Source organism: Accipiter gentilis, chromosome 25 (assembly GCF_929443795.1).
Source record: "Accipiter gentilis chromosome 25, bAccGen1.1, whole genome shotgun sequence".
Taxonomy (NCBI): Eukaryota; Metazoa; Chordata; class Aves; order Accipitriformes; family Accipitridae; genus Astur; species Astur gentilis.
The window spans coordinates 5,534,078-5,549,793 of NC_064904.1; the positions used below are offsets into that span (position 1 = coordinate 5,534,078).

Below are 15,716 nucleotides of genomic sequence, written 5' to 3' on the forward strand. Positions count from 1 at the left end.
TGAGCTGCACCTTCCCCAGCAGCAGCTTTCAGAAACAGGAGCGCTGCTAGTAGCAGGGAGAGAACTAGAGCTGGCCTCTGCCTTGCCTCCAACCAGTGGTTAGCAAGTTTCAGGATCCACTGAGAAACCTCCTTTGGCTTCACCAAGGTGTAGGTCTAACCTTAATCTAATTTTCCACAAGAGGAAAGTCTGATTACTCCCCCAAAAAGAACAGTTGCTTTGGGTGAGGAGCTTTTTTCCTACCAAGGATGGTTAGTCTGTTGCTCAAGGTGCAGATAAAAGGGGGGTTCACATGCTGCACAGCTCTCTGTTATGCTTCTGAGTATTACTTTCAAGAGCTTCCAGTGGTACAATATAAAAGCCTCCATTACTCAAGTTTCAGAGAGAAAAAGGAGAGCTTTTCACAGTAAGATAAATTCAATTTCAAGGTCGAGTTCTACACACACAGGTAAAGGCGAAATATTTGTACTTTGTGAATAACACTCCTGTCTTAAAAGTACAAATGTGGCTCACTGCCCTTGGCTTTTATTATGTTGACTCAAATTTCCAGCAGGTGGCATGGTTCGATTCCTGCCTAAAACCAGAAACTTGAAAAAAGTGGGTTTCTGAGGGCCTGATCAGGAGTCAGCTAAAGTCAGCAAGAAGTTTTCTGTTGATTTTGACAAGGTTGTTGGTGATGACCCTTCATGGTGAGCAGGAAGTTTAGGCAGTTTGTTAAAAGGAAAAGCTGCTCTCAGAAGATATTTTTCTAAGGAATATCACAAAGGAGAAGCGAAAAAGGCTTTCCTCTGTCTCACATTTGTGAAAATCACTTTTGGGATTCCTAGGTGGAGCCTGTTTGTACCATATGGGGCCAAGGTATGTACGTTTATGGGCATAGAGAGTGAGGAGACTGAAGAGATGTTATGAAAATATAAGAGCAATGTGCCGCAGTAAGTCAAAACAGCTGCAGTTAGTTACATATATTTTTATAATGACGTATTCTACATCATTGCTTAGTTTTTTATCATGGTATTTCATCAAAGCTGAGTATGTTTGGTCACTGTCTTCTAAGTGCTCTAAGAAACAGTTCCAGAGTAACTGCAGTGGTTCCGTGTTTTTCATGACACTGTAAGATAAAGAAGTACTTTGGAGACTTCACTGGAGAAACGCACTTGAGAGCAGTTAATCTGATGAGACTATTAAAAAGATATCTGGCCTTTTTGCTTTACCAGGATTGCTGTCAAACATTTCTTTTTCTTTGTCTAACTGAAGCAAATGTTAAGCTACTGTGGTTGCGTCCTCATCTGTGACTACTGGTTCCAAGGTAGCCTCTTCTGTAAGGATTGGTTCCTAAGAAGCTTGTCTGGCTATTATATTCCTTCACAGAAAAGCTGCTACACTCTAACTTTAAGAGTCATTGGAATGGATGTGCTCCTTATTTGCATCATCAGCTGCAGTACTCAGCAAGGTTAATCTGTTTTAGATGTCGGGCAGGGGGGGGGGGGCAGCGAAGATAATTGCTCCTTTATGTTTACCAAATGTAAAATTACTACTAGTTCTATTCTCCATTAGAGATATTAAGCTGGAAGGCAAGACTACAGAGTGGGTTCTCTGAGTAGGGCATATTTCTTTGTGAAACCAAAGATCTCTTTATGACACTTCAGGTGACCCCAGTGTACTCATTGAAAATTCATTTTAGTGAAACAAAGCAAGACACTCAAATGCTAAAGGGTAAAATATATAGCTGTTTACTGGTGATTTACAGGCTTGCTAGTCTTCTTGTTGAATGATAATAGAAGGATATGTATTTCTTCAACTTCAAATATGTGAGAAGACACTTGAGATAGCAAAGCCTTTATTGCATGATGTGATTTATATGCATGCATGGATCCAGTGTTCTCCCTGAAAAACAAAAATATTTCAACACTTTAACAATGCAAAAAAAGAACGGTGTAGAATTCTGTGTGTTTAGATCAGGTCCATTTTAATTCCTTTGTTTGAGTTGGATGTTTTGTTAGATCTCCTTTGCTTCCTGACTGGAACCATGCGCTAATTTTTATCTTTCACTTCTACCTCCTAAATTCTCTTCCTCTTCTTAACGTAAGTAACTTAATGCAAAAGGGGAGTGGGAGGGTGAAGCCAAGGTAAGCAAAGCAGAAAACAAGCAGCAAAGAATTTTGTTGGGTTTTTTTTCCCCATACATATTATTACATGTAATCATTAATTTTTATTACAGTCATATGCATATTTCCTGCCCTCCTTTCTAACACCACATGGGTTTTTCTCCTGTCTGCTGAGCCTTGCTCTACTTGCTATGTGTAGTCTGTAGCATTTGTGAGAATACTAGTTTGTTGTTGAGCTCTGAAAGTCCTTGCCTGTACATGTGTTGATTCCCAATATAATTTTGTCTCTCTATTTGTGTTCTTAACACGATAGAACAAAACCCTTAACCTTGGTACAAATTCCTTTATATTAACAAAGGCTTACTTATAACATACATTTGTTCCTGATAATTGTTCTTCGTCATTTTGAATCTTGTCATGTTAGAGATACTGGTAATATTCTGTGAAGGTAAAGTGAAGATTTCCAAAAGGAGTGAGCACAACATTAGGGACTTCTGGATGTGCAGCACCTTGATCCAATGGGATAGCTTTAGAGGTTTCAGGAGCACTGTCTACACTGCCACAGTGCAAGTGCTTTTAGAGAAGTCTTACAAAACCGTAGTGGGACATGAGCAAAGAAAACTGGTACTACAGCATGAATGGCTGGGTAAAAACTGCTCCCACTCATCTGAGAGTGGGTTCGTAGCTACTTTAGCAGAGTGAAATCTGGTTTTAGCATGTGATCTCAACGAAGTGCACAACTGATGAGCAGATTCACCAGGCTGCAGAAATATTACAGGAAAGTGACTTGTAAATTCAAGCATTCAGATGAATATTACCCCCACCTGAGCCTGAAAAAAATGACTCTGTGTGATGGGAAGCGTAGTAGGATCAGTTCCACAACTAACTCTGTCTGTTGTGATCATTAGTGAAGGGGATGCAGCAGTATGGCAAAAACAGTGTTGTGATGGTAGATGAGATCATCTGCTCCAGTCCCCCCAAATACCGGTTCCCTGAAGCTGGATTACGGATTATGATTACAAATAAGTTTGGACCACGCACCAGAATGCGGATGGCAAGCCGACTCATCATTAATGAGGTAGGTTCATTAAGAAAGCAATAAATAACTGTGAGGGAGAGGGGTTGCCAAAGAGCTGTGCTCATAACAAGTTCCTAGAATTTGAACATCATAACACAGTCCATGTGTCTACCCAGCATTGTGAATACCCCAATGAAAGAAAGCAGCACTAATGTATTTGTAATAAAAGTCCAATTTAACAGTAAAACAGTGAAATGTTTATTACAAAGTCAGCTTGGTGGCGTACAGTCAAGAGCAGATCAGATAGGGCACACAGCAGCAGTTGACTCTGTAGAAGGTTCTGCTTTGAAGGCAGTTCATTGATCAGAAAAAAATTCTGTTTTAATGGATATGTGCACAGAGAGCTAATACTTTCTAGTTCAACATCTGCAAAAAACATTCTCTAAACCAGAGCATTTTGGATCTATGTTCTCATGTATTCTTACTGCCAAAGTTTTGCAAAGTATTTAGATAGTAGTTTTCTCTATTTTTAATGACGGTGTGTTAATACTAGTTTCAGATTTTTTTTGTATGTTGTGCAGTTACTTTATTTTTCAAGGCATTTCAGAGCACTTTTTAGGAATTTGCAACAATTTGTCATGAAAAAGAGAACAATTATCAATCCTGCATTATCTCTTCTAACAAACTAAAAATATTTCTTTTTTTATAAAAGTTACATTTTATAAAAGTTACAAAAATTCCTGTTACATCTCACATTGTCCAGTGTATTAATGGGTATATATCCTGACGATTAAAATTTATCCCTGTAATTCTTGTACTATGTATTGGAACTGTAGCAGTCTTACACATGTCTGCAGGCACAATGATGACCTTCATGAAAGTGTATACTCTGACAAGGGCAACAGGGGTTAGTCTTGCTTTTGAAATTGTAAGTAGGACCTTTACATTTACCTCAAGGAATGGGGATGAGAAGGAGGGAGAAGAGTTGGACCTGAATAGAAGACATACTGGGTAATGAGTCATTCATAAGCCAACTCTAATAGTGCAGAAATGTCTTGAGTGTTACCACTAGATTATGGTGCTATTGCTGGTTTGAGTGGGAACTGTTGAGTAAGAAGTGCTTCAGAATAACAACGTTCATTAAAAAAAATATGCGGAAGAACAGATGTGACAACTTTCTCCATCATGGCTTGAAAGACTCCTGCCAGTAATTTTGAGGTGGATAGTCAACACTGGTCTGATGAAGACAGGGAGGCCACAGATAGATTTGTTTATTGCTGACTGGAAGGAAAGCTTTGTGGAGGAGCATCATGGCTCACATAACTGGGGCTGGACAGACAGCAAAACCCAGATTTAACAAAGTCAATATTTTCTAAACTATGGCAGTTTTGTCTTTGACACTGTGCAGCGTCAGCGGTTAATCCAATCTGCCAATGGCTCAAGCAAACCACTTCAGAATGGGAGACATGAGAATATTGAAAATGGGAATATCCCTGTGGTGAACCAGGAGGAAGAAAATGAACAGGACAATCTATCTCCCTTTTCATTGCCAGGTAAGTCTTATTTTCCAAGTGTTTATAGTAAGGAAACAGAAGATAATTAAAATGCCAAATGCTGAGTTGTAAGAAAAGACAACATATATGGGGAGAGAGGAGGAAGGGGATTGATTTGACTGACTGAAGGCTGGATTTGATGACAGTAAAACTGGGTTGGAGGCTACATGGCTAAAAGCAGATCTTGGGAAAGTGTTTTCCAGCCATCGTGCACAATAACAGTAGAAGTGCTGGTTTGCCAGAGGCAAGGGAAAGCAGGTAAGGCAAGTTTATATTAAAAATCATCAGACTAACCCTATGAGCACTGCACTGCTACTAATGTTGAAGTCAACAGTTAATAATGGCGTGCTGGAGATTGCTAGGCCAGAGGCAGCTAGGTGTATAATTATATAATAACTTGATTTAGTGACTCTAGGGGAGGCTTCTTGGATGAAAAGAAAGAAAGTTTTAGGGGGAGAAAGAGTATTTAATATCTTTGACAGTGTTTAAAATTCTTAGAATAGCAGTATGTAATAATATTCACCTTTTGAAATTTTTTGGAAGCTCTTTGGTGTGAAGGGCTGTATATAGCCAACACTGTTATATCGATGCCCTTAGCACATTGCAGGTTGACTCTCCCCCAAATGCTTTGGAGATGGGACAGCAGAGGTTAGATCACCCCTCACAGACATGTAGTCAGTAGTCATCTGTCACACAGTTACTGTTTAACACAAATATTATTTGGTATAAACTAATATCACATGCAGTGAAAAAGAAGGAAGAATTTTCCATGTTGTATATGATTCTAATTTCTTAGACATCCTATCGCTTTAGTTGCTGTCATTTTAGAAGAGATGTTTGTGACTGAACAAACATTGAAGCATACTGTGTGAAGACTGGATAAAACTGTATGTTTTCATGTGTTACTGTACTGTGTGCTCTTACAGGAGCTTCTTGCAGTCAGCAGTTACAGATTTTCATCAGCAGTGAATAATGGAAACAAACTGATTAACTGAAGATAGGCCCATTAGATGGGCTTCTGATAATGAGATAATGAAAAAACTTTTTATTGTATGGTGAAATAAGTGGATCCAAGTCAGCAATATGCTTGTGCACATGAACATGTTGTTAATAATAATAACAGTAACAGTAATAAACAACTTTGAAAAAAAAAAATATCTCCCCAAACCCTCTAAAAAATGCAGGATTCAATGCACATGTTGGCAAAGAAGATTTTTTTTAACTGAGTTGTTAACAAGTTTTTGGATTCAAGTTTTAATTAGGGCAGTGCAATCGTGTTTCTTCTTACATTCCAGGACAATGCAGAAATCTTAACATATGACAAACATTACCTGGAGACCATATTTGAATTTGTTTAAGATTCAGACAACTTCTTTATGAAGAAAAAATAGATTCTGGCATAGAGCTTCCTAAGTGTGTGACATTCACAATAGACAAAATGCTTTGAACTAAGGAGGGAGTTATTAGTTATGCCATTGGCCTTTTTTAAATGCAGTTTTTCTGCATTTTTTGTGAAAGCCTTTAAAGATAGTTGAGGTGCAACAGGCCAAAGTGGAACCACTGATGATACAATTCATACTGGAATGGAGCAAAAGTTCAACATGAACTCAAATAGTTGCGTAAAAGTGGTAATGATTGTTTAAAATCCTCATCGTTATCTTCAGTTTTTGTTAATACTGTTGTCTGGAGATGATTATCTGTTTGTTGGATTCTCATTGCTCAACTTGTATATTCTGAGGGAGAATTCTTTTATTTCTGCTTTCAGAAGTACCACTTTAATAACTTCGGAGAAAATGTAAAGAACCAGCATCATGCTTTGTTGTTGTTTAAGTACTGTGGCACAATCAGTAGCCTAGAAAAATCCTGACATTTAAAACTGGCTTTAGGGAAAAGGTACTTTGCAGAGAGTTTCCCAGAATCCCCTCTGGTTTTCTTTTGATATATTTTCAGGCCAGGAGTAAAGCATATACATATTCTAAAGATCAGAAGTTCATGTATTCTTTCAGTACTATAAAGAGCTCAATGAAGAATAGGCTTTCACTTTCCAATAGGGCTTTCCAAGTCAACTCCTTGCAGTAGAAAATTCACTCCAGTATTTTAAGAGCTGCAACAGAAATAGCTATGAATTGGCTCAACCCCTTTTTTCTAGTGTTCTGTAGTCACCTTTTTAGCATACCTTGGGGTTTGACTTTCTTCTTTCAAATTGTGTATTTATTCTAGATCCTTTTGCAAGAGCAAGTTTTTTCTGAAGCAGAAATAAATGTAAATGAAGTTTAAAGCACTAAATCATCTCTGAGTGCTTCCTAGTAATCATTTGCCATCTATGAGTTTTGCTTATTGCTCTCTTTTATCCTCTATTAACAGCAGTGGTCAGCAATAAATGCAGGGCTTTAGCTCAAAGAAATAGAGAATAAAATGATTATATGAAAACACTCTGAAACTACAGCATCCAGCCTAGATCCCATATGTCAAACATCCAGAGATTCACCCCCAGGGTGTGGTTCAGGCCCAACTTGAAACAGGAGACAACACATAGGTTTTATGGAAACTACATATGGTATCATACAAGCCAGCCTTTGCCTTTGGTTTCTGTGTAGGAAGAAACTTTCTCTTCAAATGAGGAATTTATTTCTTGACCTAACCTTTAGGCCATGATGATTATCTTCCAAGAGAAAGACTTATGTAATGCTTTACAATTCAATTACTGTACAGTTGTTTGGAAACAGGTATTAAACTTTTAAACCCCCCCCCCGCCGATCAGAACAAAGCAGGATGAAACTGAGAAGGCATATGTTGACAACAAAATGATGTGTAAAAGCCCCTGCATAGCTCAGTAGTCTTTTAGAGCCCAGACTCAGAAAAGCATTTCTGTGCAGCTCTTAAGGGATGCTTAAATCCCATTCACTGTCACATGTTCAGGATCCTTTAAAATACTCAGTGTTCTCAGCTCCTGCTGGTTTCATAGAAATGAGGAACTCCTTCTCTTACAGGATTGGACCATGGATGCTTTATATAAGTCGTGATGGTGGTAGCTAAAATGGGAATAATAATTCCCAGAGCTAAAATGAGATGGCAATAAAGGAGATAGCAATCCTGCCCATTTTTGTATGGATCCAAAATACAAAGGCAACATGTAGGATAGAAGCAAAAAGGAATTAACAGTATCTACTAAAATGTAAAAAATGTTCGTACTTGGTCAAACCAAATGTTTGTCTCACCCAACATTCTGACTCCAACCATGACGTTATGAAGAAGCTTGGGGAATAATGAAACAGGACAAGTTGGCCTTCAGCTATTTTCAGTTCAAGGAACTTCCTGGACTGGGTGTATTATCTGAGTATTTAAAAATCCTTAATGTATTTCTTCTTCATTAACCTGTCTAATTCTCATTGAATCTTTGCAAACATTTAACACTCACAACATCCTTTGGGAAGGAGTTTTATGGTTGTGTGAAGAACCGTCTCCTTTTCCTTGCTTTGAATCTGGCTTCTACTAGCTTCATTTAATGTCTGTTATTGGAAAACACATTGAACAAAGCAAACCCCATGTACCTCACTTGAACACTCAGGATGCTGTAGCTCTTTGTTATATCCCCTATGGAGTTGTATGTCCTCAAGGTTGAGCTAGAGACTGAAAAGAGTTCTGTGTAGAAACCTCTATGGTTTCTGTCTCTGCAAACACTGAGGCAGAGTGTTCTTTTAGCTTCTCTGCAATGCCCCTATGTTCTCTCAGTGCTCCTTTATTCTCCGATCACTAGTGGACCCAGCAGATTCCCTGCTCCTAATGTGTTTGAAGTAAGATTTATTGTGAATTTTGATTCTTCTTTGTAGTTGTTCCTCAGACTCTCTTTTTGGCCTGCTTTATGGTGCTTTTGCCAAAGTTCGGAAACATGACTTAGGTGGCTGACTTAGGAAGAGAGCGAATTTCCATAGCTTCTTTGATGTTGCAAGAGAGAAGTTCTTCCAAGAAGGTAGTTCAGAGCAGGACCTAACTGTAGTATTCTGAAATGCTTTTTTGGAAGAGCTTCCTCTTGCCACTGCCTGTATAATGGCACATCTACCTTAGAATTTTATTTCAGAACACAAGTGTGCTTCTGAGGCACATCTCACTGTTGTCCTCATGTACTGCACTTTGATTTGCATCATGTTCTTGGAGCTCATGAACCAGACTCCTTTTTTTAGAAAGCTAAACTGGAAAATGTGTTCCAGAAGAGCAATGAGTGTGGTTTACCTTGGAGGAGGATACACAGGATAAATTGGAAGAGAAGTGAGCAAGGGTTTAATTTAGTAACTCATCACTTCATTCTGAAAGGGCAAAGAGGGACTTGAGGAAGTCTGTAAATCCCAGTTCTCTGTAAAAAAAACATAGATAAAGTAGACAGCAAAGTTAAAACATCAAAATTAACCATGCCAAAACCCAACCAAGTCAAACAAGGTATGGGGACTACCTCTGCTCAGTTACATTTTGTTGTTGTTGAATATTGTCCCATGTAAACATATAGTGACTCTGAGATTGAAGCTTGTTTCTGCATACTGGAGCAAATTCTTTTTTCCATACCAGTTCTTACTGTGCCAAAAATGTGTCCTTAAGAGAAAATTATTGGCATAAATCCAAATATGCAAAGTGTGGTAAAGGCACAGGCTGAAAATAGAAATCTGAGCTGTTTTGGACAGATCTCATGGTCTGGAATTTGGAACTTGTATTCTGGGAAACGGAACTTCAGAGAAAAGTGTCAGTAGTTTGGAAAACAGTCTGTTTTGGATGAAGATGAGAAGTAAAACCTTGGTATTTTCCACAAAAAAAAACCCCACCAAAAAACACAAAAAGAATTGTTTCCAAGGTTCTGTTGCAGGAGAATTGCAATAAAAATGTTTTAGTATGTCTACTGCCCACTTGGAAGGCTGACAAAGGTTATGCCTTCTTGGATACATTTTTACACACTAGGTATCCTGACTCTAGTGTGACACAGGATACGTAGTGTGTAAAAGAGACACAGAGAGTCTCTTGCCTCCACAATTCCTAGGGAAAGTTGCAGAGCTGAAATCAGTAAGGATTTTCCAAGAAGGTGGAGAGGCAACTGCTGTGTTAATTGAAAATTGAAAACCATTTTCTCAGAAAGTTTTTATTTTGCAGCAAAGGCATTTTTCAGTGGAAAATCATTCTGATGGAAAATTCACAATGGATCTAGTTTGTTATATTTATTTGAGTTGTTTCTATGCTGAGTCCCGTACTTGGAATAACAATTTACATTCCTCCCTTGTGTTTTGGATACTGTACATGCTCAGAAATGAATTAGGCTTTCAGATTGGCTAATTTACATGTAGTAAAGTTTTACAGTCGGTCTCAAGTCTGATGAACAACGGCACTTTCTAGCAGAATTTTACTTGCTGTGTGTATTATTACAAAGCTCCCAGTATGTATGTTACTGTACACATTTTCAGGTCAAGATTTGAATTAATATTGGTAATGATATGTGTAAATACATTTTTGTGAATATAAAGCCTAATTAGGACCAAGGGGACAGGTGATTTAAAAATCACTTTTTATGTGGGGAAAAACAGTTGGGCTTTTTTCTTTTTAAGTGAAAAATAGTAGATTTAAAAAGATTTAAAAGTAATTTAAAAATGATGAAGTGGAGCACCAAAAACATCTGCAGGAATAATCTTCCTAGGCCAGCCTGAACAGGTCTTATTTTTCTTCTAAGTTTACTATTGTCAAAAGAAAAAAAAAAAAAAAAAAAAAAAACAGAAAAAGAGAAATCCCTAGTAAACTCCAGGAAGTCTTTCTCATTTTACAGATAGACTTAAATTAGAGAAAACCTTTTCCATTTTTCAAGTTACCTTAAATTGGAGATCTATACAAATTCCTAAAAATACAGTTATGAAAATCCTGTATGCCAATTAGATTCATGCTTTTCAGGGATGTTATAATTTTTTTAGATCAGTCAGCTACTAATTGCTTTGTGTAAGGAGATAATTTTTTCACAAGTGAAAGTTTAGGCGTGTTCTAAAGTAGCTAATGTGTGGAGCAGTGGTCTATGCTTGACTACCACACTTTTAAAGGGAAGACTAAGTGGAAAAGCTATCAAATTCAACTAACTACACTCACTTAGATCTGACTCCTGACAGTGTAGTTGCAGACTCCAGTCTGTCTAAACTCAAAAAAAGTGTTATCTGTGCAGCTTATTGACTAGGACATGTAGGCTGTCTGCACTATATGCGTTTGGAAGTTCTGTTTCAGACTAGCTTTAACTTGATCCCATGGACTAAATGCCCATTATTATTTGGAGCGCTTTTAAGTTTGTGCCTCTGGTTTGGCTCTATACCAAAGGAATCTCATTGGTGTGATGCAAGACTGCTCTGTGTTGCAAACTAAAATACAGTAAATTGCAAACAAAATACAGTAAATTAGGACAATCAGGAGATTTACTTCAAGGGTACACTCCTGATCTGACTGAAAACAAATGTAGTTTCACACTTTCGTACTAAGCTCCTCTCAACTCTGTGTGAATGTTGCAAGTAGGACAGTATTTTTCCTGTAAAAGGCACTTTCTTTAGTGCCTTAAGGAAATATTCATTTCCTCTCAGTGCTGTGATGTGTGTTGTTGACTTTGTTCACCAGGACACTATCGTATGTAAAAGTAATTATTGTGAGCATAACATCCGGAAAGATGACAAGCCCAGAAATGTATTGAAAATTAGCAAAGGGCTCTTTGTTGTAGGGCTGCCACTTCATTTTCAGAAACATTGTAATCAGGCTCTTCTGTAATGATACCTCTCTGAAATACTTGGCGTGCTTGGCTTCCAAATATCTGGAAAAACAGAAAAATGCATATATAAATTAGGAAAAACAACTTCATGCAAAACCCTCATCTTTCTGTTTTACAGCAGCGTCAAGTGAACAGAATATAGACCAGTGTTGCTTTCTGTAATAAACCAATATTCTTTCATTATTCTTGGGGGGGGGGGGGGGGGGGGGTAACAAACAAAATACACCTTTTCTCAGCTATGTGTGTTGCTGCAGGAGCCTTCAGTCCCAGGGCTCAGAGGAGTGGCCAGTACTTCTATTAAAACAACTGAGCTAAAGTCTTGTAATGGGACTGTTTGTCTGGTTTTGCAGAACAGCTATGTATTGAATAATAGCCTTAATGAGGGTGATAATTTTCTTTCTTGCAGATGTACTGGGGAACTAAGCAACAATCATAAAACAATTTATCATGAACTAAAAGCATACCCCAATTTAACAAATATATTACTAAATCATTTTAATGATTATTTTAGAGTGGGTGGTCAGAAAAAAAACAACAGAGCAGGACAAGAAGTAATTCCAAAATAAATTAAAAAAAAAAATAAATTCAGGCTGTATATTGTTTGTGCAATCATCTAAGCCAGGTGAAATGAATGAAGTCGTTGATTTCCTGAGGAAATGAAGTCTTACTTTATTGAGGTTGCTGCTAAACTTACTAAATTCTTACAAAACTACCAAGTTACAGCATAAGAGTAGACTTCTTTAGCACTGGGTGCCACACAAGTTCCATGACCTAGCGTAGTAGGAGCTGAAGAAAACGGCTTGGGGCAGAACTGAGGCCAGATATACTTAAGGCTTTACAAAAAAGTTTGTAAAAGCTAGCAAACCCTGACACAAAAGAGAAGCCAATGTAAAGTGTGTCAAGTAGGCTGCTTTGGCCATGGTGGTTCAGAACTATTCCAGGCTAACTGCAAATGGCCAGTCAGCTTCTCTATTAACCCAGCAAAACCCCAAATTACATGTAGTTGTTGTTCCGAAACTCTCAAGCCTGGTTGCCATGTAATGAATGCAAATGTCACTTCCACAAACCATCTAGCTGTAAAAACCAGTTCTGACTCATGACATGGTGTGAAAGCATCACCACTAATAGAGCCAGGAATTTTAATCTGACACACATCCATTCAAACTGAGCCGAGATAAGGGAAAGGCAAGTCCTCTTCCACTAATGCTTTGTTTTTTCTCGAACTGAGCAAGCATAGCAATGCCAGTGGTAAGACACTGTGAATTCTCACAGTTAAGCATTTGTTTAAGTAATTCAGGGCACTAGACAGGATCCTTGACAAGGTACATATTCCCCAGCAGAGGCTGAGTGCATCTATTTATTCTCTATTTGTTCTCCAGGCAATTTTGTTTCTTTTATTCACGTTATTGAAAAGAGAAATGGGACTGAATCTCCTGTGTGTAGCAGCACTGAAGTCAGTCAGATTACACCCACATCAGATCAGAATTGGATCCATAATTTTCTCCTGTCAAACAGTCACCCACTCACCATGCATTTAGAATTACGCACTGAGGAAATTACTGGCCTAGGCCATGCTGACTTGTTTGACTATGAACCAAGCTTAGCAACTTGGGTAGATAAAGAGTACAAATTAACTAGCAGGAGTCTTTTAATGATCTAAACTGTAACCAATTAAACAGGAGGATGTATAAATTACCATAGGGTATTTACAGCCTTGTTAACAGAATTAAAGTGAGATGTGAGCTAAGTGTTATTTTCTGGATAGAACAGATAAAAGATAACTGTTTTAAAAATCTGTATAGCAGTATATGTAGCCAGAGGGAAAAAGAACTTTTCTGTAAAATCTGTAGTAGATCCCCAGTGACATGTAAAGTTCTAGAATTAGAATTGACCCTAGGAGACTTCAGTAGTTTTATGTGTTAGAAGTTCCACAGCCACAAGCTAAATGGGAATAAAAAGCAAAGCTAGTCTTAGATTTCCTGGTGGGTTGATGGCATCTCAGAATTCACAAGGAAATCTCAAGTTAAGGAGCTGATTCATAACTTGAGCAAGACAATTTAGTGAAGTAAATGAATAAAGACTTGGATTTGGTCTCACCAAGTTGAATTAAACTAGGAAGCAGCCTCATAAATTACAAAAGTATTATTAATTTTTAAATGTTTAATTTCATTTCATCTGGTGCACAGTGGTCCAGAGGACAGATTTCAATGTAATTAAATCCGCTGACAAAAACTCCCATTAGACAAATCCTAAATCCCAATGTCTCTGCTGAAAGAAAATTCCTGGTGAAATTGATAGGAGTTTTCACTGATTATTACCTGCCCTTTATAATTTAGCTAAATAACTTCACTGGGAGATGTATCTGATATTTTTCAATGCGATCAGCTGTTTTATTCAAAATGGCATATTTTATTAGATCTCATGCATATCTTTATCAGTTAATGATGGAAATCCTTAATAGCATAATTCTAAAACAATGTAAAGAAAACCCAAACAAAAACCACCATGCTGTTGGCTGCGATACTTTTGTTTAGCCTGATAAGCAAATTTATTATCCTATTTGCAGGATACCTCATATAAGTGCCCCATTTATTTATGACCCAATTATAAAATAATTCTCCTTTATGTATTGATATTTATGTGCATATTTACAATACTTTACATTTTTTAAAAATGACAAGGTCTGTACTTGTCTTCAGTAATGACAGTTCTCTCGTATTTCTTGCCAGTTGATTTTGGAGAGCTGTGTGAGGGAAGTCAGTATCTTCAGTTTCCTTTTATGGAGGGTAAGAAAGCATCTCAAGGTGGTACTGTATGCAGTTGGAGAGAGTTAACAAGTCTAGATTTCCTACATACCAGTTTAAAGTTCTGCCCAAGTGACCACAGTGAGGCATGTGAAACAAGTTTGTCATGTTCATAGGCTGGGTCTGTGCTTCTGTTTTCTGTGAAAATATTTTCTGTTGCTGCACAAAAGGTACAGGTTATTTTCACTACAAAGATTTCCATCTTCCTTTTTTAAAAGTGAGGGGGGCGGGTTTTTTGGTTGTTTGGTTTTGGTTGTTTTTTTTTTAATTTTGGATTAATAGTAATACAGGTATTTGAAAGAGCAACAAACCTGTCTGTTAATTTTGGTTTTAAAATCAGCCATGCTTTTAAATCATTGTAGTTTTCTCATGGATTAAATAGACCTTGGCAGGCTTAACTGTTAGGCTCTAGAACTTGGCTGAGAGTGACGGGACTAAGTATAGATGAAAGGTACACTGGAAAATGAGCTGACGTGCACAGTTGTAAACATTCTTCTGAGATCTTCTGGGATCATCTGTTCAAAGAGGTGTAACTGGGCCTGGGATAGTGATGGGAAAGCTAAACTGGTTCTTTCCTTTCTTTGTCCTGCAGATGGAAAAATGAACAAAATTAAATGGATTTTGACATGGCCATTGATATTCGTGCTCTTTTGCACCATTCCAAACTGCAGCAAACCACGCTGGGAGAGGTGCTTTATGGTGACATTCGTCTTATCCACTCTCTGGATTGCCTTGTTCTCCTACTTCATGGTGTGGATGGTAAGTGCATGTAGCAGGACTTCCATACTGAGTGAAATGTGCCTCTCAACATAGATAATAGGTATTTTGTGTATTTTTTAAAGGCACGTAATTGTAGTGCAGTCTTTTCAGCTCATGTTCTAATTATTACAATTCTAGCTTTCTGCTGCTCTTTTCTGCACAAGTAATTGGGCCTTTACTGTATAGGGCCCAATACAATACAGAAAGGTACCAGCTTGATTTTCAAGAGAATGTGGACCTCCACATCCTACTAGTAAAAGGGAGTTTAAATGAAAATGTTTAACTCTCAGGAGCTGAGACACCTTTAGAAATTTGGCTGCAGGTTCTGATACTGAAACACACATAAAAGGCAGATGGATGACTCAGAAGTGGTGTAAAACACCTGGAGTGGACGGAATAATGCAAGAAAATCCTTCTTAGTGAAGAGTATTATGATTGCCGATGTTTCCATTTGCCTTAGATCTGTGAGAAGCAGTGTTATCAGGTGTAGATCTGTAAATTGTTGTCAATTCAGGAGCATGCTTATTTGAAGATTTGAATAAGTTCCTATTTTTTCTTTCTTACCCTCTTTCAGTTTCTCAAGTTTATGTTTTCAGTCAAAGCAGCAGCATGAATAGGAAAGCTCCTCAAATACTTTGTGGTGGAAAAATTAGCCATACATTGGAAGTATAGAAAGTTACCTTTTTCTACATTTAAAGATGGAAAACC

At 37.7% G+C, this 15,716-nt stretch overlaps 1 protein-coding gene across 1 annotated transcript in view; it reads left to right on the forward strand.

Moving 5' to 3' along the window:
• The window catches only part of LOC126050439 (ras and Rab interactor 3-like), a 172,019-nt gene that overhangs the window by 70,119 nt on the left and 86,184 nt on the right, over positions 1 to 15,716 (forward strand). Inside the window, exons 11-13 of the mRNA XM_049828303.1 lie at positions 3,014 to 3,183; positions 4,532 to 4,676; positions 14,842 to 15,008. Coding sequence (XP_049684260.1) covers positions 3,014 to 3,183; positions 4,532 to 4,676; positions 14,842 to 15,008 — 482 coding nt within the window. The remainder of the gene's footprint in view (positions 1 to 3,013; positions 3,184 to 4,531; positions 4,677 to 14,841; positions 15,009 to 15,716) is intronic.